Here is a 27,699-nt window from a genome sequence, read left to right as displayed (position 1 = left end):
GGACTATTATCACGATAACAAATTAATTTTTTTTTCATTTTTGTTTTACTTAATTGCACTAGATTATTGCCAAAAACAAGGTTTTACAAATATTTTTCCCGTTATTATATTTACAGGTTAAAGCAAAATATTTACATCTCATAAATATTTAGGGCACAAACTTAGAAATATTGCGATAACCAAATTAAAGGATGAATAAAATTAACATGGTTAGCATTTCAGAAACAGAAAAAGGTATCTAAAACCGATATACTGATACGACTGAAAAAAAGGGTTTTTGAGCAATGTCTATTGACTTAAATATACAGAGTGAGTCTGTAATTTGGAATAAATTCAATATCTCAAATACTAATCGTTTTTTTTAAAAATGCTCAGACCCGTCGATTACAAATATTCAAAAAAACATACTACTGGAAGATGTACTGATGAAGTGATTGATACACACAAATACCTGGGAACCTGGATTTTACAAAATAATGATCAAACAACAGAAATAAGGGCCAGGATAGAAATAACAAGAAATGAGTTTGTAAAAATGAAAACAATTATCTGCAATAAACACCTTAGATTAGAACTGAGAGTAAGAGCTTTAAAATGTTACATGTTTTCAATACTATAATATGGACATGAAAGCTGTAAATGAGACAGTAAGCCAACAACATAAGCTGCTTGTTCTGGAGATTGAAGTAAAAAAGGAAGCTAAACCAAAATATCGGAGAGGACCACAAAAAATCAAGTGCTGGATGCTAAAAGATGAGAAGGAAGGACTATTCAGGGAAAGAATAGTGGACAAAATATATTGGAACTTGAAAGGAAGCCCTAATACAATTTGGAGAAAAATGGCCAGTAGTATTAGAGAGACTGCTATTGAAATACTTGGGAAAACGTCAGGAAAAAAGTTTGAGGATAAAGAGACTTGGTGGTGGTCAAACGAAGTACAAGGAAAAATAAAAGAGAAGGGAAAATTATATAAAAATTAGCAAGAAACCAGATCCGACACAGATCTTCAAAACTATATGGTGGCAAAAAAGGAAGCGAAAGTAGCAGTAGCAAAAGCCAAAGCAGAAGTGTATTCAAACCTATACGATCAACTTGATACCAGGGAAAGCGAAACGAAAATATATAAAATAGCCAAACAGAGAGCAAAGAAAGCAAAAGATTTTAATCAGATTAGATGTATCCGAGATGAAAATAATAAAATACTAGTTTACGAAAAGGATGTCAAAAAGAGATGGAGAAAGTACTTTGACAGCTTATTAAATGAGGAATTTGAGAGACAGCCTGTATAGTCAACGGAGACAGTAGCAGCAATGGTCACCAAAATAACAAATGAGGAAGTGGCTCAAGCGCTTCAAAAAATAAAGAAGGGAAAAGCGGTAGGACCAGATGATATTCCTGTAGAAGTATGGAGAGCATTGGGAGAGACAGGAACAAGGTGGCTAGCAGGTTTATTTAATAGAATTATGGAAGTTGGACAAATGCCAGATGAATGGAGAAGCAGTATACTAGTACCTGTCTACAAAAACATGAGAGATATACAACAATGTACAAACTACAGGGCTATAAAACTGCTTAGCCACACCATGAAAATATGGGACGGAAAAAGTATAGACGGATACGTGAAGAGACCGAAATATCCGAGAATCAATTTCGCTTTATGCAGGGCAGATCAACAACAGATGCAATTTTCATTATAAGGCAGTTGATGGAAAAATACAGGAGTAAAGAAACAAACGCTCATATGGTATTCATTGATCTTGAGAAAGCATATGATAGAGTTCCTCGAGAGATTCTGTGGTGGGCACTCGATAAGAAAGGATTACCTGGTGTATATGTAATGATTGTGAGGGATATGTATGAGTAGTGTGACCAACTTCAATTCAGTCAAATTCGGGACAAGGCTGAAAAAAACGTGAAATCTGGGACTTTTCAATGAAAATCGGGCCATTTTTTTTAAATATAGAAATTTAATTGTATTGATTAACATTTTTATGTTGACAATGATATTTTTGATGGGATTAAACCACAATTGGTTGTAATGATAATTACATTTTTGTTAGTTTTTGACTTCCAATTCGGAAATCATTCTCAAAAAAGGAAATAAAAAAAAAAGAAAAATCAACTGATGTTGGATTTCCATGTAAATATAACCTTAGATTAATATAAAAATGTTATTATTACAACCAATTGTGTCTTAATCCCATCAAAACTATGGTTTTTCGTCTCACCAATTCAATTTGGTGTGAATTCTTAGAAGAATAACGTATTAAAAACAGAATTTTACCAAAACATCGAAAATTCGGATGGTTCTTAAGCCTTGTCCGGGACACCTGGAAGCCGGGACACGACTTCGTAATTTGGGCCATGTCCCGGATTTTTCGGACTAGACACTATGTATGAGGGAGTAACAACTAGTGTTAGAACTGGTGTAGGAGAGACTGATAAATTTCATGTGAAAGTAGGATTGCACCAAGGCTCGGTGCATAGTCCGTATTTATTCTCATTAGTTTTGGACCAGATAACAGCGAAAATACAGGGTAACATTCCATGGTGCTTAATGTATGCTGATGATGTCGTGTTAGTAGGAAATAGTGAAAGAGACTTAAAAACAAAAACTGGAACAGAGGAGCCAAGCTCTGGAGGAAAAAGGTTTAAAATTTAGTAGGACAAAGACAGAGTATTTGCAATGTTCATTTAAAGATGGAGTTACTACAAATAAAATGGTATCTTTGGACGGTGAACTGATTATAAAAAGCAATAGTTTTAAGTACCTCGGATCTGTATTACAGAGTACTGGAGAAATAGATGGAGATGAATGCAGTAGAATTAGAGCTGGATGGATGAAGTGGAAGGAAGCGAGTGGTGTGCTCTGTGACAGGAAAATTCCAATGAAGTTGAAGGGAAAATTCTATAAAACAGCCATAAGACCGGCTATGATGTACGGAACTGAATGTTGGGCAGTGAAAAAGAAAGAGGAACAACGAATGCATGTGGCGGAAATGAGAATGCTTAGATGGATGAGTGGAGTGACAAAAAAGAATAAAATTAAAAATAAGTATATTAGGGGCAGTCTAGGTGTGGCACCAATTGATGCCAAAATGGGAGAGCATAGGTTGAGATGGCTTAGTCATGTTCAACGTTGAGACGCTAATCATCCAATACAAGGAATTTCTGAAGTGCAGCTTCCTGAAAGGAGTAGAAGAGGAAGACCAAAGAAGACATGGGGGAGACGATTAGGCAGGACATGTTGGTAAAGGGGATTAATAGTGATATGGCCCAAGATAGAATTGTGTGGAGAAATGCAATTTATTTATAAGAGGAGGAAGGAGTACCTATAGGAAGGAGAGTGTCATAGATGAAAAATTTAAGGGACTGGTTTAAAAGTTCAGAGCAGTGGTAGATAAAGTGAAGATAGAGACAATGATATCCACCATACAATTGAGAGACATCACTTAAATAAGAAAACGCTTATTCTTATACCACAGTCATTCATCATAGGTAACAAAAATACTCAATTATCATACACCTATATTATAGAATATAAGTAGTACCTAAATACATAAAAATAATAACTTTTAACACACTTCACATAACAGGAAGTAATAAAGAGAATTTCTCATTTGGAAAGACCTAATAAAGGCTAATTGATCACTGATAACAGATAGTAAATGACCAAAAAACTTTCCTACTAGAATAATGATACGTCCATTCAACTTTTACTTATGTTTAAGTCTAAGCACTTACTTTATATCTCTGGGGGCAGTCATAACTGCTACATACCACCATCTCCAATGTCCAGCTGCAACATAGGCTACTGCAGCAACAATAACTAACTGCACTAGGAAGACCCATCCAAGAAAATAACCAATCACGGCCCCCAGACCAACCAGAGCTCCAACGATTGCAGACATTATCACCAAATACTTGATCACTACTCGTATAGGTCTTGTCGCCGAAAAAGTACCTCTTGGATGAATGATTCTATGTTTATCTAGTTGGCTTGGTGAGGTTGACTTGCCGCACTCTACGTCGTCGGTTAGATTATCTTTGATGTGTACCTGAAAGTGAGGTTTCAAATTCAAATTATTCAAAGCACTGACTTCTGACTTCCTTGACACGGATTTAGATTAAAGGTAAACGTCTGTTTTGGTGTGCGTAAAGAGGATTGCCTAACTAGTAGGAAGTAAGCGTCCTTGTTTTGGTGCGCGCACAAAAGTTGTATAACTAGTAGGAAGTGTGTGACGCATTCGAAAAAATTATACATACACTGCTTCCAACAAGATATGCAAATCATTTTTTTAAATAATTGTGATAAAAGTAATTAAATATAATTAAATTATAATTATTTTTTATCTTGTAAAGAGCCGATATGTAATAAGAGACAACAAGTAAGATAAGTAACTTAATACTTAAAAGTTTTTTTATAACTATACAGTGATGAGCGCGCTATATAACCGACAAAATAACGCAAAAGATGGAAAAAATAATACATTGCGAAACAAAAATAGACGAAACTAGTAGAGGTGGAAATTATCGTTATAAACGTATAAATTACCATTACATTACATAGTTTCCCACCTTTAGACGTCTGTGACAGGAGTATTTTATAAAATTCTACTGTCACAGTGAGAGTTGTCATACTCAGCTCTAATACGTCTGAAGGTGGGAAACTACTTAATGTTCATTTATACGTTTATAACGATAATTTCCACCTCCACTAGTTTCATCTCTTTTTGTTTCGCAATGTATTATGTTTTCCATCTTTTGCGTCATTATGCCGATTATTAGCGCGCTCATTAGACCGGGAGATATTATACAGAAGTTCAGCCACGATTTTCTAAGTCCTGCCCTTTACAATAGTGGAAGGGTAGACGAGGTACTTACAATTTGTGGAAATATCCACACATTTTCTGTGACATTTTCCTGTAAAAATAAGATTTTCCCAAAAAATAAAAATAGGGTTTTGCGATGAATTTCTGAGTCCTGCCATATCCGTAGAATGACAGGATACTATGGATTTTATGAAGAAAATTTTTTGGGCAGGAGGGTTGCAAACGGGCTAACGGAGTATATATGTATACAAACATATAAGGAAAATAATGAAATTTTCACGATTTTCTAGTTCCTGCCAACTAAATAAATTAAACATATTTATTTCAATATGATAAAAAAAAATGTTGGCATGACGTCTCCTACTGTTTAAGTATACTTGTCCCTTGGAAAATTATGCGCAAAATTTTTACCCTGATTTCGTGATTTTCTGAGTCCTGCCTTTAAAAAGTTATATTACTTAAATACAATCAATACTTTTTCGGTACTCGACAGGAAGGTTAAATGGTTCTTGTAAGACGGCAGGAGTCCTAGATTTGTAAGAAAATTCGAGAAAAATTCCACGATGTTCTGAGTCATGCCATTTTGCATATGTTTCAAGAATCTTAATATAAGTCTATTTACAAAGAGGCAGGATGGTTTTGTAGTTATTTTTTACACAGGGTAGGGCATTAGTGTGACAAAGTCCAATTACTCGTTTGTCGTAAGAGATACGAAAAAAGGTATTTATGTAAAACGTGGGGCAAAGAGAGTATCGCATAATTTAAAAATATTTTCTAATATACAGGGCTACCCGTATTGACAGGGTGACACAAACTTATGTTTTTTTAATGGAACACCCTGTATATAATTTTAAGATTCCTAAGATAATTTTAAGACAATTTAACACAATTCACATAATCCAAAAATGTTTCCTAAGGGAACTAGAGCTCTTTGAAGATGGCCCCTTGTAATTAGATTTTTTTTATATCCAGAACGCTTCCATTTCGATAGACAAAAACTGGTCCGTCTTTTTATCTTCCAGATATAAATCGATTCCATCAATTGCAAATCTCTAGTACCGGTCATAGGAGTCCGTTTTGGGTAGGGCAACGGTTATTTTATCGCATAACTTTTTTGTCTTTAACTTTTAAGCATTTTTGACACTATATCATTAAATTGTGAGGTATTCTAGTACTAAACGGTACTCTTGCTGTAAGTCGGTAGGATGCACCGTTTTCTAGAAAAATCAATTTCAAAATTTTTCGTATTTTGAATTTAAGAAAAATTTTAAAAAAATAAAAAAAAGAATGTGTGTGTACTTTGTACGGACGTAAGAAGATATTCTTCTATTATATAGGTAATTTTAACGAAGTAAATATACTTAACAGGTTATTTGTATTTTATTTAAAAGTTAAACTAACTTTCTTATCTACCACTTTCAAAAAAATTTTAATAAAACAACCAAAAATAAAAAAAATATGAATCGCCCAGGACTCGAACCCGCGTCGTTCCAATCTCGGAGCTAACGCCCTACCAACTACTCTAGCGAGGTCGTTGCAATTGACATGTAAGTTTCGGATATAATTACACAACACGGCGACGAATAGTGTAAAAATGTTATGCTTACATAATATTTTATTATTTTACTACAGAGAAACACAAATCCAAAAACACAAGAATTATAATAAATAATACATTTACTAAAAACACTAATATATTCTTTTAATGACTTATCTGCACGGATACAGATACATACTTACCTATCTTGAAAGATTAGCAAGGAACTACATACTGTCTGTGTGTGCAGGCTCGCAGATTTATGTACAATTTTACCCTCAATCGAATCGCCGCTAAAGAAGAATATCTTCAAAAAACGGTGTATTTACCGACTTACAGCAAGAGTAACTTTTAGTACTAGAATACCTCATAATTTAATACCCTACTGTCAAAAATGCTTAAAAATTAAAGCAAGTTATGAAATTTTGTTGATCTACCCAAGACGGACGCCTATGACCGATACTAGAAATTCACAGTTGATAAAATATTCATCTTTGGAAGAGAAATAAACGTACCAGTTTTCGTTTTTCTAAACAGTTTTTCTAAATAGTTTTTTTTTATTTATTTTTTTTTTCAAATTCAAAATCCGAAAAATTTTTCAAATCGATTTTTCTAGAACACGGCGTATCCTACCGACTTGAAGCAAGAGTACCTTTTAGTACAAGAATACCCCATAGTTTAATAATCCAGTGTCAAAAATGCTTAAAAGTTAGACACAGAAAAGTTATGGGATAAAATATCCGTTTCCCTACCCTAAACGGACGCCTATGACCGGTACTAAAAATTGACAAATGATGAAATCGATTTATCTCTGGAAGATAAATAGGTGTACCAGTTTTCGTTTTTCTAAATGGAGGAACACAGAAGTGTTCTGGAGGTATTAAAAAAAACTTATTAGAATACGCCATCTTTAAAGAGCTCTAGCTTCCTTGGGAAGCATTTTCGGACGAGGTGAATTGAGTTAAATTTTCTTAAAATTATCTGAGGAATCTCCGGGCTTCGATTGTTAGAAGAGTTTCTGGACACCCTGTATAATAAGTACAATCTCTACTATAACTAATTAATTATAAAATTATTGATTTTCTTCCTATTACTTTTATTATTACGTTTTGGTAAAAATGTTACAGTTTGGTATTAGATTTGAAAGGTATTAAGGAAAATAATATTTAATACCGTACGATTCTTTTAACGATATAAAAATTAATTTTTATGTATTAAATATCTTTGCGGTTATCCTGCCACGTTGTAAACGGTTTTAGATGAGTGTTTTTTAAGCATACCTGACATGGCATGACTCAGAAAATTGTGGTGATATGAATTTATGTTTGTATAACAACCTGCAATAATTTTTGTGACTTAAAATTTTATTTTTATATACGAAATAACTACACAACCATCCTGCCTCTTTGTAAATAGCTTTATATTAACATTCTTGAGATATGTCGAAAATGGCATGACTCAGAAAATCGTGTAACTTTCCACGAATTTCCTTACACATTTTTTAGCTATGATTAGTAAAAAGGTGTAACTAAACATCCTGCCATTTTGAATAATGTCTACTTAAATTATTTATTTTATAATACGAGTAAAATTTATTTTATGACTCAGAAAATCACGCAACCAGGGTGAAAATTTTCCACAGAATTTTCCAAGAGACAAGTGTAGTTAAACATTAGGAGACGTCATGCCAACATTTTTTTCGATGATTTTCAAATAATTATGTTTAATTTATTAAGTTGGCAGGACTCAGAAAATTATGAAAATTTCATTATTTTCATTACATGTTTGTATATCCATATACTCCCTTAGTCCTTTTGCAACCCTCCTGCCCAAAAAATTTTTTTCATAAAATTGATAGTATCCTGTCATTCTATGGATATGGCAGGACTCAGAAATTCATCGCAACTTCCCATTTTTTCCTCATGGAAAATCTAATTTTTACAGGAAAATGTCACAGGAAACCCGTGGATTTTTCCATAAATTGTAAGTAACTTTTCTAACCTTCCAGTATTGCAAAGGGCAGGACTTAGAAAATCGTGGTTGAAGTTCTGTTAATATCTCCCGGTTTACATCACTGTATATCTCAGTACTACCTATACATAAAAAGGGAGACAAAAAATTGTGAAAATTACCGAGGAATAGCTATAACCAGATCTAGGAGTAGAATATATGGGAAAGTTTTGATGAATCGAATCGAGAAAGAATATTTAGATTCTGATGCAGAAGAACAAGCAGGATTTCGTTCGGGCCGATCCACTATTGACTTCATTTTCTCCTTAACCCAGATAATACAAAAAAAGATGACACAAAATCAAGAAATTCATGTGTTGTCCATCTACATACGGAAAGACTACTATACCGTTCCCCTGAAGAAACTGTGGCAATCAATGGAAAGCACGAATATTAATATAGAATTAATAAAAGCCTTCAAAGTACTATTTAATCAACCCATAACAAAAAAACGGGGACACAAATAACAACGGTATTTATAACACCAAAGGGATTGAAGCAAAGATGTTAATTGGCCCCATTTCGTTTAAAATATATCTCGAAAGTGCTTTAAAAAAATGGAAACAAAAATGTAGAACAATGGGCGGATACCACTCACCAACACAATGGTATACATATACGCTCAACTTTGCAGACAATCAAGTAATCATGGCTCAAGATTATGACGATCTAAACAATATGGCCCGAAAATGTATTGAAGGGTATTATATATGGGGTTTAGAAGTCAATAAATATAAAACCGAATAAGTACTTGTGCATTGGAGGACAACAAAAAACGTCATATCAGACGACATAGACATAACTACGATAAAGCACTGCCACGACTACAAATATCTTCTTCTTGTGCCACTCCTATCGGAGATTGGTGGAAATCATCAAGGCTACCCTGACTTTGTTTGCAGCTGACCTAAAGTTCATTAGTGGTGCAGCCAAACCACTCTCTCAAATTCCGCAACCACGACATTCTTCTACGGCCTGGATTCCGTTTTCCTTCTATTTTTCCTTGCATTATACAGGGTGTCCCGAAAAGATTGGTCATAAATTATACCGCACATTCTGGGGTCAAAAATAGTTCGATTGAACCTAACTTACCGCAGTACAAATGTGCTCATAAAAAAGTTACAGCCCTTTGAAGTTACAAAATGAAAATCGATTTTTTTCAACATATCGAAAACTATTTGAGATTTTTTATTGAAAATGGACATGTATCATTGATATGGTAGGAACATCTTAAAACACAAAATTATAGTGAAGTTTGTCCACCCCATAAAAATTTTATGGGGGTTTTGTTCCCTTAAACCCCCCCCCCCAAATTATTTTGTGTACGTTCCAATTAATTCATTATTGTGGTACCATTAGATAAACACAACGTTTTTAAAACTTTTTTGCCTCTTTGTATTTTTTCGATAAGCCAATTTTTATGGAGATGCGGCTTCTTTTTTAATATATTTATACAAATTTTATGGGGGTTTTGTTCCTTTAAACCCCCCAAATGTTTGTGTACGTTCCAATTAAACTATTATTGTGGTACCATTAGTTAAACACAGTGTTTTTAAAACTTTTTTGTCTCTTAGTCTTTTTTTTGACAAGTCACTTTTTATCGAGATGTGGCTTCTTTTTCAAAATATACCTAAAAATGTAAATTATAAATAAATTTTCAGATTATTAACAGGTCTCTATAATCGTACCATATACAAATATGTGGTGAATTCGACAAATATTCAAAATATATCGATAAACACTGGCTTATAGAAAAAGTACTAAGAGGCAAAAAAGTTTTAAAAACATTGTGTTTAACTAATGGTGCCACAATAATAATTTAATTGGAACGTACACAAAAGTTTGGGGCGATTTAAAGGAACAAAACCCCCATAAAATTTTTATGGGGTGCACAAATTTCACTTTACTTTTTTTTAAGATGTAGCTGCCATGAGAATGCCACATGTCCATTTTCAATAAAAAATCTCTAAGAGTTTTCGATATATGAAAAAAAATCGATTTTCATTTTGTAACTTCAAGGGGCTGTAACTTTTTTGTGCGCACTATTGTATATAGGTAAGTGAGGATCAATCAACCTATTTTTGACCCCAGAATCTGTGGTATAATTTATGACCAATCTTTTCGGGACACCCTGTATTTTGAAGTAATGCGTATTTATGACCTCTCATCAGGTGACCCAAATATTCGAGTTTTCTTCGTTTTATCGTTAACAAAATTTCTGGGACAGAAATTCAGATTCAGAAATTCCTATACAAATATCTAGGACCCCGCAAGGACCATATAAATGGATATAAATGGAAAATGCTACTGTCAAGTACAATAGAATAGAATAGAAATATGCTTTATTGCCATGAAAAATTTTACAATTTTATCGACAAAGCTTATAAATAGTAAAAAAAAAAACAAAACAGTAACAATCCAATTTACTAAAATTATATAAATCGTCAATAAGTTAAATAAAATAAATAAATAAATCGAAGTTAAAACAGAAATAATCAATTGCAAAAATTTAAATAAATTGCAAATCCATAGTCTACCTAATAATTAATAAAAAAGGTTTAAAAGTTAAAAAGTTAAGCTGCTGCATATGACACCCAAATATAAATAAAAACATAATAAAAATACAACTTGTGCAAAGGGTACTGTAATTTCTTAGTTATTGACTAAAATAATCTTCTACTGAATAATATGGTCTTTCAGACATGTAGGCTTTTGTCAGTTTACGGAATTTGGGAAAAGATGGTGCAGATTTTAGTTGTAGGGGGAGATGGTTGTACATTTTTTTTGCGGAATATAATATCGATTTCTTTACTAACTCCGAGGACGGGGTCGGCAAATAGACGTCAAACGTAGAATTTCTCGTGAAGTAGTGATGATTAGGTCTTGGTGGAAAGACATGTAGATGTTTACGAATTAAGCAAACAGTTTCTAAAATATACAAAGATGGAAGGGTTAAAATTCCGTGATCTTTGAAGTAACTTCTGCAGTGTGTTGTTTTTCTGAGGCCAAACAGATATCTTATAGCTCTTTTTTGTAATTTGAAAATAACATCGAATTGGGCAGCTGTACCAGAACCCCAAAAAGGAAGACCATAACGAAGATGTGACTCGAACAAAGAAAAATATGTTATTTTGGAAGATGCTAAATTGAGTTCATTCGAAACAGATCTTATAGCATAGCAGGCTGAAGAGAGTTTCTTCCGTAACAAATCGATATGGAGGGACCATTTAAGGTTGCTGTCTAAAAAAATGCCAAGAAATTTTACAGAATCAACGGTACTGATCTGGCTGTTATTAAGAGGTAAGGGTTGAAGAGCTCCTTTATAAGACAATGCTACTGTTTTATCTACGTTAAACGAGAGTAAATTTGAGTCAGACCAGGTTTTTATTGTAAGTAGATCAGAAGTTATAGTAGCATAAAGAGTTGCAATATTTGAGTTGCTCCAAGTGATACTGGTATCATCAGCAAAAAGAAAGATGTTTCCATCGATTTTTAAATTAGTAATGTCATTAATAAAGATAAGGAAAAGTAGAGGACCCAATACTGAACCTTGAGGTACCCCACATACAATGTTTTTGAGACTAGAGTCTTTATCATTTGCTCTAACCAGTTGTTTCCTATCTTTCAAGTAAGATTGGAACCAATCTAAAGAAATGCCTCTAATTCCGTAGAAATTTAGTTTTTTTATCAAAATGTTGTGATTTACACAATCAAAAGCTTTGGCATAGTCACAAAAAACGGTGGCAGTGCAAAGATTATTGTTCAGTGCTTGATATACCTCATGTAGTACAGAAAACATGGCATCAGTGGTAATAATTGCATCAATAAGGAGACGCCGAAGAAGAGATCGATCCAAAACAAGGTGGAAAATGGATGTAGAAGATGATCTAAAAACACTCAATGTCACAAATTGGAGGATGGAAGCAATGGACAAGACGGGCGGAGGAGAATGGTCAATCAAGCCATGGTCTTACTAGGCACGACGCGCTAATTATTATTATGACGTAATCGTCATCACGTAGCGCTACAACCCTGGGTGGGTTCTGGCTGACTGTACAACTTTCTTCCAATTTGTTCGGTCTTCCATCAACCTAGGGTCAAATGGGATGTTCACTTTCCGGAGATCTGCTTAGATGTTATCTTTCCATCGAATTCTGGGACATCCGAGTGGTCTTTTGCCTGTAGGAATCTCCTCCCATAAAAGTGTTACAAGTCTCTCGTTATGTAGTCTGTGCACGTGACCTGCCCATCTTAGTCGCTGTGATTTAACTTCCAGGACAAAATCGGCGTCATTGTAGGGTGCCTTTTACTTGATATTGGTTTTGATCCTATACTGGTTTGTGGAGATGTCGTGATGAGATCCGAAAATTTTTTCGTTCAAAACGTCTGAGCTTTTCTTAGTTTGCTTTGGTCATGGTCCACATTTCGCATCCATATGTTAGTACAGGTCTGACGATAGATAAGATTTTGATCTTTGAACTTCTTGAAGATTGTTTGATTTTATAAGCTTATCCAGTGCGAACAGACAACGATTTGCCGGTTGGATTCTGTCTTTTATTTCTTTAGTAACATCGTTGTCTATATAATCCTCTAAGCAATCGTCAATATGCATACCAGTCTGGTAAATCTACGGACTCTGCATTGGATGATCTAAATAGGCTTATCTCAAAGTCAATGGAGGACAAAGAGATAACAATGGCCGCTTTTTTAGATATTGAAGGAGCATTTAATAATGTTACTAACAGCTCTTTGATGGGGGCTATGAGTAGACGAGGCGCACCTGCAGTAATTTTCAGATGAAAAAGGGCATCCCTGGAGAATAGGATAGTAATATCCACCCTGGGTAAAGCAACCATCAAAGCAAGAGTAGGTGGAGGCTGTCCACAGGGAGGAGTTCTTTCACCTCTACTTTGGGCAACCTTGGTAGATGATCTTCTCAAAAATCTGTTCACAGAAGACTTTTACTGTCTAGGATACGCTGACGATATGGCAATCGTTGTCAGGGGCAGGTTTGCCTAGGTGGTGTCTGGAAAAATGCAAGCAGCTCTAAACATAGTTGACGACTGGTGTAAACAAGAGAGACTGATAGTCAATGCTCAGAAAACACAAATCGTCAACTTCACCAAAAAGACAGCACTACAATACCTAAACCACCGGTGCTGGGAGGAAAAGAGATTTCATTTGCCAAAGAAACAAAATACCTTGGGGTTTATTTTGATCATAGGCTTACATGGAATACTTACATCCTAAAAACCACACAAAAAGCTACTATGTCCTTGGGCAGATGTAGAAGAATGTGTGGTAAAAATTGGGGGCTTAACCCCAAAATGACTCTATGGTTATACACAAGGGTTATTAGACCCATGATACCCTACGGCTCGGTGACGTGGTGGACAAAGACGCAGCAAGTGGGAGCAATAAGGCTGCTAGGTAATACACAAAGGCTAGCATGCATGTGTATTACGGGGGCCATAAAAACCACTCCTACAGCAGCGCTGGAAGTCCTGCTGAATCTACCACCACTTCATATCTTTGTGCAGGGCGAAGCCAGATCAGTGATGCACATATTAATCCATGGTCAGCCACATATAAGCCAGGTGTATGGTGCTGACAATAGAAAGCTAATCGAGGAGCTAAAAGCCGATATTGTAATGGGGCAGCCTATCGATGCAACAGCAACGAGATATAGCTTTGACAATAAGTTCAAAATTAATATACCAGGCAGGGAAGACTGGAAGGAAGGTGTACTCATACAGGATGTTGCTACCTGGTACACTGATGGCTCAAAAATATCGGAAGGTGTGGGAACCGGCATAGTAGGGACAAATCAAGGAATTCAGTTCCCGGTTAGTCTATCAAAGGATGTCACAGTTTTCTAGGCGGAAATAACGGCAATTCATATGTATATAAGATTACGATTATGATATAATACATTCGGATATTGTTTATAATAAAGAATATAATACTATAATATTAGTACATAGAAGTACAGATATACGACGGAGATGCAAGGTGTATAACATTAATACCTTGGTAAGAAACAGAATAATAGAATGGAATGACCACATAAGCCGAATGACAACAAACAGGGTAGTCAGGACAGCGAGAGCGTCACGAAAACGATGGAACGACAACTTACTAGAGGCACATTGAAAAAACAGACAGAGTCATGTCTATACAAAAAGAAGAAGAAGAATATTAGTACTATTGAAGCAATCAACACTAGGCAAAACTTAATTTCCGTGTTGCTTGAGTTTTGCAATAATGAGCAAGAATTAATATTTTATTTGAATTACTAAAAAATTGTTTATGTAATCAGTTAGCATCTTCTTCTTCTTCTACGGCACTACAGCCCAAATTGAGCCTCGGCCTCCTTTATTTTTTGCCTCCACCCTTGCTTGTCTGTGGCTGCTCTTCTCCATACACGGACTCCTAAACGGGCTTGTGCGTCTCTGTTTACTGTGTCTTCCCAGCGCTTTCTTGACTTTCCAACCGGTCTCTTTCCCTGCATTCTAGCATTCAGTGCTCTTTTTGGTAGCCTATCCTCTCCCATTCTTATCACATGTCTGACCCATTGCAATCTTTGTATTCTAATGAAGTCAAAGTCTGATAGGGGTGCTTCCTTATAAAGTTTGTTGTTGTATCGACTTCAGAAGATTCCGTTTTCCCTCACTGGTCCTAGTATTCTCCTCAGTACTTTCCTTTCGAATGATTAATATTATGATATAATACATTCTGATATTGTTTATAATAAAGAATATAATACTATAATATTAGTACTATTGAAGCAATCAACATTAGGCAAAACTTAATTTCCGTGTTGCGTGAGTTCTGCAATAATGAGCAAGAGTTAATATTTTATTTGAATTACTAAAAAATAGTTTGTGTAATCAGTTAGCATGTAGAGGTATAATTATCTACAGTATCGATATTATACGTAGGTACAATACTTTAAACCTTGTTTGTTACACACTGTTGCAGCAATAAAACAATTAAAGTATACAAAGTCCTAAATAGTCCTGGCTGTATGCTTGCACCCGTTAGTTAAATTATTCCGATTTGTTTTTTTTTGCACAAACTTACTCAAAAAAAGGTATTTATAACAAATCCACAGGGTGCTATCGCCGCGGGCCGTACCGCGGTCGGAAAATTGTTTAAACACTTGTTTTTATACTATTTGGGTCATTATGAGCAAAAAACGCCTCTTGTGATTTTTTCTCTAAAATTGATAGTTGTCGAGTTATACGCGATTTAAAATTTGAAAAAACGCGAAAATAGCGATTTTCAAGGCTTAATAACTCGGTTAAAAATTATTACATATTCTAAAAGTTTGTGTCATTGTTTTATTACAAAATTGTTATTTTTAATTATTAACAATGAGCGCTAAGCGCGTATTGAGGCGCGAGAGAGATGCACCATTGCGTTGGACAGCCGCCTAAATACGCGCTTAGCGCTCATTGTTACTAATTAAAAATAACAGCTTTGTAATAAAATAATGACGACTTCATTATCTTGTAGGGGGTACTTAAAACTTTGATTTGGTCACTTTCTGTCTTTCATAATAATCATTTTTAACCGAGTTAATAAGTCTTCAAAATGGCGATTTTCGCGTTTTTCAAATTTTAAATCGCGTATAACTCGACAACAATCAATTTTAGAGAAAAATCACAAGAGACCTTTTTTGCTCATAATTACCTAAAAAATCGAAAAAAAAATTGTTTCGAAGTGAAAAAATTGATTTTTTAAATTTGTTAAAATAATTGTTTAAACAATTTTCCGACCGCAGTACTGCCTGCCACCCTATTGGGGCCGTGCCCCAAGTTCGGAAAAGCGACACCTGGATTCATAGCTCGGCAACTTTTTTCGCACTTTTAATTATATTGGCCAATCATATTGGTCCTTGTTGCTGGATAATTGTCAAGGCCGTAGCCCAAAAAAATTATAAGAAGAAAAAGTTAGATTTATGTTATGTTATTAAGAGGTAAACAATTGTATGTAGTAGATAAAATTAATTATTAAGATACCAGGCAACCAAGTGACGTCATATAACGTTGAGGAAACGTCAGTTTTTGGTTGAATATAACACGTGTTTGAACATTACGTCATATATACGTCTTTTGCAGTGATTTTAAATACGTAAGATTAATGACGTTAAAATTACGTTTAAAAAACGTTTTAATTTCAGACAGCCTAAGTCTGACGTCACAAAATTGGGAGGAGCTTGCTTGTTTGTATTGACTCCAAACAATTTCGTTTAGCTAAATGTTCATAAGAAATTTATCATTTATTGTTTACGCGGTTTGTGTCTTGTGTGGTAAAATAAGACTTTTCATTTAGATAATTAGTTGAAGAAACGTGTTAATTAAGAGATTTTTATGCGTTTTTGCTCAGTGAGTTAGTTTAATGCAGTAATTCTTCTTGACAACTATTTGAGGTTATGTTTATTTGTTTTTAATTAAGCGTTAAATTAAGATATTAAGTATGCTGGATAATTTGTTAATAAATTATTTATTAGTTTCATATATATATGTTGTTTCAGTTTTGACACAGTAAGTAGGTATATATAGTTGGAATTTTAGTGAAAATTCTATAGTGTGAGGGCTGGTACAATCATTCAGAATGAATGTTGCTTCTAGCGCACAAGCGATCTTTTACAAGTGGTAGTATATCTTCGACACATGGGAAGTAGGTCCATAGGTTTCATGTTACCTATTCTTTTATACTATTTTGAAACATCTGAAAGAGGTCACTTTTTGAAAGCATTAAAGACGTGATTTTACCGACGTATAAGAGTCGTCATCTTTTTAACGTTTGAAAATCGTCACGATCTTGACGTGAAAAAAACTTAGATACGATTACGTTTTAAAATCGTCACAATTATGACGTCAAATCGATGAGACAAATACACGTGATTTTCAACGTCACTACTACGTCATAGAAACACGTCAATTGGTCATTTTTATGACGTGTTATCTACGTTATAAAAACGTCGTTTGGTTGCCTGGGCAGTACTGCAAGCAAAATACAATTAATTAATAGTTATTTAACCAACAAGTGTATTAATAAGGGCGATTAACAATGGAGATATTTTAATGCGTGAGCGGGGCGAGCGCGTTAATGTTCGAGATTGTCAATCGCCATTTTAATTCACGAGTTCGTTACAAAACTTTTCCGTCGACCGTACTTTTCAGAAATAAAGATATATCCATCTTTTGATTTTTTAAAAACACAGAATTTTAAACAATAAAGTAAATAATGACATACAATGACAGATAGTACTAACAGCGGCTACTTGATTTTAAATTTTTTCGTGGGAATATAAATAGGTATATGTTTGGTTGCCTACACCACAGGTCACTGCCAATCACAAAGCGTTTAATTAATTTATGCAAGCAATATATGTTGTGTTGCCTATAATGAAATCGTTCATTAATAGAAAATCATTCATTAATAGGGGTCATTAATCAATGATTTTGAGGGTGTTAAAATTGATCATAACTGGACGGTCGACGGAAAATATACTTTTATATAATAATTGTATATCATATCAATATTGTAAGCAACATATAATTTTTCTTCTTCAATGACAGTAGGTATATATACGTCAATTTGACAATTTCAATTGACCATATGAATTATTTAAGAAAGTTGCAATATTTCTCCGCTATTCGCGCACGATCGTTTCTCGTATCCCCTCCAAGTACTTGCACACCGCGAATAGATTTATATAAGGACCTCCATTTGAGTAAGTTTGTACAAAAAAAAACGAATCGGAATAATTATTGACCTAACGGAGGAGAGCATACAGCCTGGACTAAAGTATGATTTTCTTCCTATTTACAGTATTATATTTACAGTATATTCCAAGTATTTACAACGTGGACTGGTAATATCAATTTTATTTGAAGCAATAAAAGCATAAAAATAAAAAATATCTGAAGGACATGTTTTTTCAAAAAACCACGTGTATATTTATATGTATGAACAAAATAAATGTTTTGTAATAGATTTGTCATGATTTGAAGTTAATATAATTAATGCTCGTGCATGTCTTGTACTTGGTCTGACATAAGGGGCTCGGACGAGGGGGGTGGGGTATATAATCAAGAAAAAGCCCCAGAGCTGTAAAAATCAAATGTTATTGAAAAAATAGATAAGGGACAAAAGGAAAACAACAAGGAGTGATGGTATAAAGCAGGCCCAATGTAGAAAAGACAAAGGAAAAAGGGCTGAAAGTGTTAAATTTTAGTGTTGTACCAAATTTCGGCTCTGTTGTATGTTCTGCTCAATGTTCCGTTTCGATGTTCATGCCTTCACTTTCACTGTCCCTAGGTATCCAAATTCTTTGTATTTTTTATATCTCTAATTGCAAGTTGTCACTTTCCTTCTTCGTACTTTATTCTAAGATAATCCGGTTTGTTATTGTTGATGGTGAATCCCCAATTTTGGTATTCTTCGGTTAACTTTCGAATCAAATCCTGTCTCCCTCACGGTCAAATAATTATTAAAAAAAACACATAATACCTTCTAACCTCCATATGAGTGTCATACTTATAGACCTGGATCCCGCTTACCAAAAAAAAGTTGATTAATAGCAAGCTGAAAATTTGTTAATAGCTTAACGGTGTCTAGTCGGACAAACTTTGATGTACGGGAACATTGGAACAGGGGAAGTTTTAATTGTGGAACAGGTTAAAAATTTGGAACATCAGATTACGAAACCGTCCCATGTATTTTGTCGGACAGAATATCCAATTGATTTTTTACCATCTCATTAAACTCTCATGCAAAAATCAGACTGCTATTTATCACCAACTGGGCGTTTTAATGAGTGGAACACGAAGAATATGTCAAATGACAGGAATCATGTTGGTTAGTAATAGCGGTCTGATTTTTGCATGAGAGCTTAACGAAAGGGTAACAAATCAATTGGATGTTCTGTCCGACAAAATACATGGGACGTTTTCGTAATCTGACGTTCCAAATGTTTAAACTGTTCCACAATTAAAACTTCTCCTGTTCCAGTATTCCCGTACATCAAAGTTTGTCCGACTAGACATTGCTAATCTATTAACAAATTTTCAGCTTGCTATTAATCAACTTTTTTTGGTACGCTGGATCCAGGTCTATTAGTACCGGTTTTTATAAACCTGAATAAAAATGACGTAGTTAAAAAAGTTATTATTTTTTATAGTTTATAAAAACTAATTTGTTTTTAAAACAATTCCTTAAAACGTTTCGACGAATCGCTTTAGGTAGAAACAATTAATAAATAATGCTGAAAATTCTACGGGGTGGACCAAAAGCCAGTAGTCGGAAATGTATTTAGTGATATAAAGCAGAAAAATTGAAAATTGAATGTATCCCTTGAATGTATTTATAAAAAAATGAGGAAAAGAACTGATCTACCGCATTCATAAATTTTACTTTGTTCGAGGAACAATGCCTCAATCCCTTCCAGATAACCAAAGGGCTAAAACAGGCTGGCACCGACTCTGTTTAATATAAGTATGGAATATGTCATAAGAAAAATGTCCGTAAACCCAAAAAATTAAAAAAAAAACAAAATAAGTTATCAATCGAAGTAGCACAGAAACGACAATAAATATCGTTCCTATACCACCAGATTGACAACAAGTGGAATGCTTTCTTTGGTTACAACCTCCTGAGATTTTCAAAATTATAAATCATACAGGATGCTGAGGAAATTAAGACGAGAGAATTTTATATAATTCACAACTCATCTGCTCAGCGTGGTAAAAGTTCCAACAAGAAAGAGTAAATGAATTAAAAATGTATAAACATTTTTAGTCCATGTAATGAAGCTTAAAATAGGACAAAACCTCGCAATTTTTATAGAATGGATCGATTTGCTTGAAAAATTGAGAGTAAGTAGTGGATACTCCAAGGATAAAAATCTATATCATGCCGAAAGGCGCTTTTACCATGGGGGTGGTTGCCACCCCATCTTAGGGGTGGAAATTTTTTATTATATTTTAATCACAAAAGTTGGTAAAAACGTTCAGTCTTAGCAAAAAACGTTCTATACATTTTTTTAATAAAATTGATAGTTTTCGATTTATTCGCTATCGAAAGTGTTGGTTTTATATCGAAAAAATCAATGTTTTTAATAAGTTTTCTGCTAATAACTCCAAAAGTTTTCTTTTATCAAAACAACTTTACTTAACAAAAATGTACCTTTTGAAAAAATAAACAAAAACTTGTTTTTAGATTTTCTTTAAGACCAATAGTAATCGAGCTATACTTTATTATATGATGGCTCTTCTTCGTCAAATGCTAAATATTGTAGTTTCAAAGTCAAAAGACGAGAAAACTATGCATTTTTCGAGGACAACTTGTTCAAACTAATTTAAAGTATTAAAAATATCTATCTCCAGAAATAAAAAAGTCTCTAGCTCAAAAATTAAGTAACTTATAATGAAAAGAATGTCAGTCCATATTTTTTTCAGCAAAAAAGTGATTGGAAGCAACCCCCTAATCACCACCCTAATTAAAATTAGTCATTGATCTTATTTGGTCTTTTTTTATTTATGTATTATTAATAGGTTCTAGAAGTTTCACCGGCTTAGAATGAATAGTCAAAAAAAAATGGAGTTAAAAGCAAATATTGAATTTTCTAGGTTGGAAAAAATTGACTTTTCTTCAGAATAGCAAGATTAGCATCAGAGATACGAAAAAATGTTTAAATATGAAATTGTAGCCAATTTAATTTCCAAAAACCTGGTTTGCAAAAATTTTTTCTAAAGCAAAAATTGAGTGAGCTATCGGCAATTAAAACTTGTAATAACATGCAAAAACCACCTTTACCAACCCTTTCAAAGTCACCTCTTTTTGCGACTGAGGATTTTAACAATAATCAATATTAATAGCCTTATAGACCTTATAAAAACCTACAAAATTCTTTTTTACCAAACTTCTAGGATCAAAATTAAAAATATTAGGGTTAAAAATCAATATTTTTTTTTGAAAAAAAAGTAGAAATCCAATTGGAAGCATAATAATGTAAGTTAGCGGTGTTTTTAGTCATTGACCTTATTCATTCTTATTTATTTATGTATTATTAATAGATTCTAGATGTTTGACTGGCTTAGAATGATTAGTTTTTAAAAACAGGAGTTAAAAGCGAATAACGAATTTTTGTAGCTTCGTAAAAAAATGCAATTTTCTTCAGAATATAAAGATTAGCATCAGAGATACAAAAAATGTTTCAATATAAAATTGTAGGTTATTCAATTCTCAAGAACTTGGTTTGAAAAAATTTTTCTACGGCAAAAATTGAGTGAATCGTAAATGAGTATACCTATCAAAACATTGATTTTTTCGATATAAAACTAACATTTTCGATGGCAAATAAATCGAAAACTGTTAATTTTATCAAAAAAATGTATAGAACATTTTTTGCTTAGAATGAGTGTTTTTATCAACTTTTGCGGTCAAAATATAATAAAAAATTTCCACCCCGAGATGGGGTGACAACCACCCCCATGGCAAAAGCGCCTTTCTGCATCATATAGATTTTAATCCTTGGTCTATCTACTACTTATTTTCAAATTTTCAAGCAAATCTATCCATTCTGTAAAAATTGCGAGGTGAAAAGCTTCGGTTCCTGGCCTATTTCAATTTCTTTGCAACACGAAAATGCAGCAGCTACATAATACTCTGGTTAAATCGGAGAGTGCATGAAGAGTCTATACCGGTTTCAAAGGTCTTTTCCCCCTCATCAGTAAACCCATATTCTCTTCTCCTCGACTTCCCCAGGCATCATACTTTGAGCCTTTCCGAATTGCAAAGAAAGAAATGTCACGGATGCACTAGAGCCATCTACCGAAAGACAAAACTAGTTATCAATCGAATATTGTCGTTTTCTATGCTACTTCGGTTGATAACTTATTTTGTCTTTCGGTAGATGGCTCTATAGTGCATCCGTGACATTTATTTCTTTGCAATTCGGAAAGGCTCAAAGTATGATGCCTGGGAAAGTCGGAGAGAAGAGGATATGGGGTTTACTGATGAGGGGGAAAAGACCTCCGAAACCGGTATAGACTCTTCCTGCACTCTCCGATTTAACCAGAGTATTATGCAGCTGCAGTATTTTCCTGTTGCAAAGAAATTGAAAATGTTTATACATTTCCAAAAAAATTACTCTTTAATAAGTCTAAGCAGATTGCAATGTACGCAGAGGATGTAAGCTTGATGGGAGTACCGCAAGAGACGTCACATAACTATATGTGTAGCTTGAAGAAAATGCGAAAGAAATAGGTCTGGCCGTCAACGTAGGTAAAACTAAAGCCCTAATACAAGCAAGGAACCAACGAAATTTGAAAAATTTAGCTCACACACCTGGATGTATAAATAACTGAGAATGGCAGCGAGAAGAAAAAATACGAAAACGGATAATACTTGCTAACAAAGCATACTTCTCTTTGTCGCAGGTGTTTGGATCCACAGACATCCATATAGGGAAGTACCTAAAGTTTAAAATATATAGGGTGATTGATTAGTAGGGTAAAGCTCAATAGCTCCGCTATAGTAATAGATAGCAATAAAAGTTAATAACAAACATTTTAGCCACCTTTGAGCTTCACATTACAAAATTAGTTAGAATGTTACATGGTGTTCTATAACACAGTGGCAGACCTAACTTATGTTTTTTTTTAAATAGAACACCCTATATTTTATTTTATATTCGAAATCCTGTTAACTTCTCCATCACAAAAATATAAAGGTTTGTAATGTTATACAGGGTATTTACAAAGTTATAACCAATTTTGTATGAAAATCGTAACAAGTGTGTACAACTCCCTGTATAAATAAAAATAAGCACAACAGCAATGGTTTATTAATGCCATATTTTTTATTTATTGTCAAAATTTTTAAGAATTATTGATATTTCTAATTTTCTTTATATCAAATACAGGGTGAGTCAAAACGCAAGTACATTATTTTCTCAGTAATGTTAAATAGAACACTCTGTATTTTATATCATTATTGAAAAGTAACATTAACGTACTTTAATTTTTATATAACATTCGCTATGCCCAAATTTATTAGTTTTCGAGATATTTTCATTTTTCAGAGCAAATTATTTTAGGTGTTTAAATTTATCTAAATTTTAAGTAAGCCATGACTGAATTGACAATTGAATATTACCGATTATCAATCCGGTAATCAATGTAACACTGTAGCAAATAAAGAAATAAAAATAATTTATTAGTAATACATTTTACAAACTAAAACACAACCACTACATGCAACATTTTTGAAACAATTAAAAACTATCTTTTTATGTAAATGCAACAAATAAATAAAGAAAATTAGTAATAAATTTTACAAAAAAACACACAAACACAAAATACAATATTTTGTGAAGACAATTAAACACTACTTTTGTATGTAAATGTAACAATGTAACAAATAAAGAACGAAACATAATTTATCAGTAATACATTTTGCAAAAAAACATGTTTGAAAAAATTAGAAGCTACTTTTAATAAAATATTTTTAATATTTAATTACATAAGGTGTTCAAAATTATCTCCTAACACATTATTATGTACGCCTAAAAACGATCATTGAATGAGCTACTTACTCTACGGAGCATTTGTAAATTAACACATCGAAATACACTTTGTATTCTATTTTTCATCTCATCCCTTGTAGTTGGAGGTATTTTATAAACTTCTTTATTAACGTAACCTCAAAAAAATCAGTCCAGTTTATCAAATGCTGGTGATTTGGGTAGCCACGCTACTGGTCCATTGAAAAATGAAAATATCTCGAAAACTAATAAATTTAGACATAGGGAATGTTATATAAAAATTAAAGTACGTTAATGTTAATTTTCAATAATTATATAAAATACAGGATGTTCCATTTAACATTACTGAGAAAATAATGTACTTCGTTTTGACTCACCCTGTATTTGATATAAAGAAAATTAACGAGATTAAAGAGATTTGCCCTACTAATCAATCAACCTGTATAAAATCATCATACGGCCAATAACAACATATGGTGTAGGAACATGGATCATGACTGAAAAAACAATAAACCTTGTTAATACTTTTGAAAGAAAGATATTAAGAAGGATACTGGGACCCATTTGCGACAATGATATATGGAGAATAGGCTTCAAACACGAGTTATAGAGAACCGTCTATAGCAAATTATGCAAAAAAAAACAAATATTGCGCTGGGCAGGTCACCTTATAAGAATGGATAACGACAGAACACCAAGTAGAACGTTTAGCGGAACTGTGGTGGGACGTCGGCCAGTAGGAAGATCAAGGAAGAGGTGGATAGATGTAGTGAGAACTGATGCTAAAGAGATATTAAGGGTGGACAACTGGAGGAGAGCAGCCAGTTCAGAGATACTTTGAGTCGAGTGCTGTGGGAGGCCAGGGCCCAAGTTGGGCTGTAGGGCCATAGGAGAGAGAGAGAGGAACAAAGCACGTAATCCCATTTTTTACCAGCGTTTTATATTTAACATAATCTGGTACTTTACTGTCCTAGGTATTCCCAATGGTTTATCTATCTTACCATCTAATAATTATTGTTTCACGAAGGTAGAAGCTATGGAATAAGAAGTGAAGAAATCAGAACAAAATGTAACATACAGTGTATGAACGAGTGGACACTAAATAGAAAAAATTAATGAAACAATGGCGGACACAAGAGTTGTTAAAATAACACCCGTGTTGAGCTGGCCCCCCCCACTTGCAAAAATTAAAAAACAAAGAGCCCTGATTTATGAGCTATTTATGAGCTCTCCTATTCCGCAAACTAAAAATTTTGAGCTCGTTCCACTGAGCAGGAATTTAATACCCTAGTGGGGGGGGGGGCTGAGTCAGCCCCCCCCACTACTTAAAAATAGGAATATTGAATCGGGTTTTGGCGGCAGAATTACGAGCTATTTATGAGCTCTTGAAATTATATACTTTCGATTTTTGAGCTCATCCCCTTCACCCCCAAACAACCCTTTAATTGATTTAACTTAAGAGAAAGATGCTGAGAAAACTTAAAATATATCGTATTGCGGATATAATTCATATAGCTTATATACTCTAAGAATAAACTATTAAATCAAGAGCATTTCGATTATTGAGCTACAACCCCTTCGCAAGAAAACCACCCTATCTTCCCGGCTTAAGAGAAAGTTGTACTTAAAATGCATTAAACTAATTATTTGGCGACTACATATCATTTAATAATTTATAACCTTCCAAATTACGCGCATTTAGATCAGTAAATTGCAATTTATTTTGTATAGTGCAGTCACTGAAGGTAAAAATCAACGATTACCTTCAATTTCGGTGAACCTTCATCGATTTTCACGAAAATTGGTCAGTAGTTAGAGGATACGTCAAGAAACAAAGGTGACATGGTACCACCTTGCGCCTTTACCCTGAGGGTGGATACCGCCCCTTCTCGGGGGTGAAAATTATTTTATAAAAAATAAATGCACAAATCAATAAAAGAACAAATTAAAAGCAAAATTCATTATATAAAGTTAATAAAATAAGTCAATACTTTTTAAGTTATTAAAGATCAAAGATTTTAATTATTTGTGAAAATAATGCATGTTTTGGAGAGGTTTTTTGTAAATCACTGAAAAACTTTAAGTTTTTACAAAAAAGTTAATAGTAGTTTAATTCGTATAGCTTATATTCTAAGAATAAACTCTTAAATCACGCGTCTTTCGATTATAGAGCTACAACACCTTCGCAAGAAAACGACCCCATATTCCCGGCTTAAGAGAGAGTTGTTCTTAAAATAATTTAAATTAATTATTTGGCGACTACATATCGTTTAATAATTTATGAGCTTGCAAAATATACGCATCTCAATTATTGAATTGCCATTTTCTTTCTATAGTGCAGTCACTGAAGGTAAAAATCAACTATTACCTTCGATTTCGGTAAATCGCCATTTATTTTCACGAATTGACAATAACAACTTGGGGTTTTAGCCTGGGGTATATGTCACCCCTTCTCGGGAGTGAAAATTACTTTATTAAAGATAACCCCACAAATCGAGAGAGAGACAAATTGTAAGCAAAATTTGTTATATAATGTGATTAAAATAAATCAATACTTTTTGAGTTATTAAAGATCAAATATTTTAATTGACTTTTAAAATGACTCAAAAACTGTAAGTTTTTACAAAAAAGTTTTCATCACTAAAATTGAAGCTAATAAAAAATATAATAAATTGCTTACTTGAAAAACTCTTTAATGTTAATTTAAAGTAAGTTATTGGTAATTAAATGTATATTTTTTTCCGCGACTGTTCAAATCTAAGGGTTCAAACTTAAATAACGGGAAAGAGATGCATTTTATAACACTTAGGTACTAAATACTTGTCAAAGTACTTAGAAATACCTATGAAAAATAAGATCCAGAAAAAGTTGATAGTATCAAAATCCGCTCACCAATTTTCGTGAAAATGAATGGAAATTTACCGAAATCCAAGGTCATAGTTGATTTTTACCTTCAGTGACTGCACTATAGAAAGAAAATGGCAATTCAATAATTGAGATGCGTATATTTTGCGAGCTCATAAATTATTAAACAATATATAGTCGACAAATAATTAATTTAAATTATTTTAAGTACAACCCTCTCTTAAGCCGGGAATATGGGATGGTTTTCTTGAGAAGGGGTTGTAGTTCAATAATCGAAAGGCGCGTGATTTTAGAGTTTATTTTTAGAATATAAGCTATACGAATTAAACTACTATTTACTTTTTTGTAAAAACTTGCAGTTTTTTAGTGATTTACAAAAAACCTCTTCAAAACATGCATTTTTTTCACAAATAATTAAAATCTTTGATCTTTACTAACTTAAAAAGTATTTACTTGTTTTATTAACTTTATATAATAAATTTTGCTTTTAATTTGTTCTTTTATTGATTTGTGCAGTTATTTTTTATAAAATAATTTTCACCCCCGAGAAGGGGCGGTATCCACCCTCAGGGTAAAGGCGCAAGGTGGTACCATGTCACCTTTGTTTCTTGACGTATCCTCTAACCACTGACCAATTTTCGTGAAAATCGATGAAGGTTCACCGAAATTGAAGGTAATCGTTTATTTTTACCTTCAGTGACTGCACTATACAAAATAAATTGCAATTTACTGATCTAAATGCGCGTAATTTGGAAGCTTATAAATTATTAAATGATATGTAGTCGCCAAATAATTAGTTTAACGCATTTTAAGTACAACTTTCTCTTAAGCCGGGAAGATAGGGTGGTTTTCTGGCGAAGGGGTTGTAGCTCAATAATCGAAATGCTCTTGATTTA

The 27,699-nt window shown here is 33.5% G+C and overlaps 1 protein-coding gene across 1 annotated transcript in view; it reads right to left on the bottom strand.

Moving 5' to 3' along the window:
• Nucleotides 1-27,699, bottom strand: part of LOC126892039 (long-chain fatty acid transport protein 4-like) — a 137,506-nt gene that overhangs the window by 98,381 nt on the left and 11,426 nt on the right. The window contains exon 2 of the mRNA XM_050661463.1: nucleotides 3,745-4,058. Coding sequence (XP_050517420.1) covers nucleotides 3,745-4,058 — 314 coding nt within the window. The remainder of the gene's footprint in view (nucleotides 1-3,744; nucleotides 4,059-27,699) is intronic.

This window comes from Diabrotica virgifera, chromosome 9, assembly GCF_917563875.1.
Source record: "Diabrotica virgifera virgifera chromosome 9, PGI_DIABVI_V3a".
NCBI classification, from domain to species: Eukaryota; Metazoa; Arthropoda; class Insecta; order Coleoptera; family Chrysomelidae; genus Diabrotica; species Diabrotica virgifera.
This window is presented reverse-complemented; position numbering and strand designations above follow the sequence as displayed.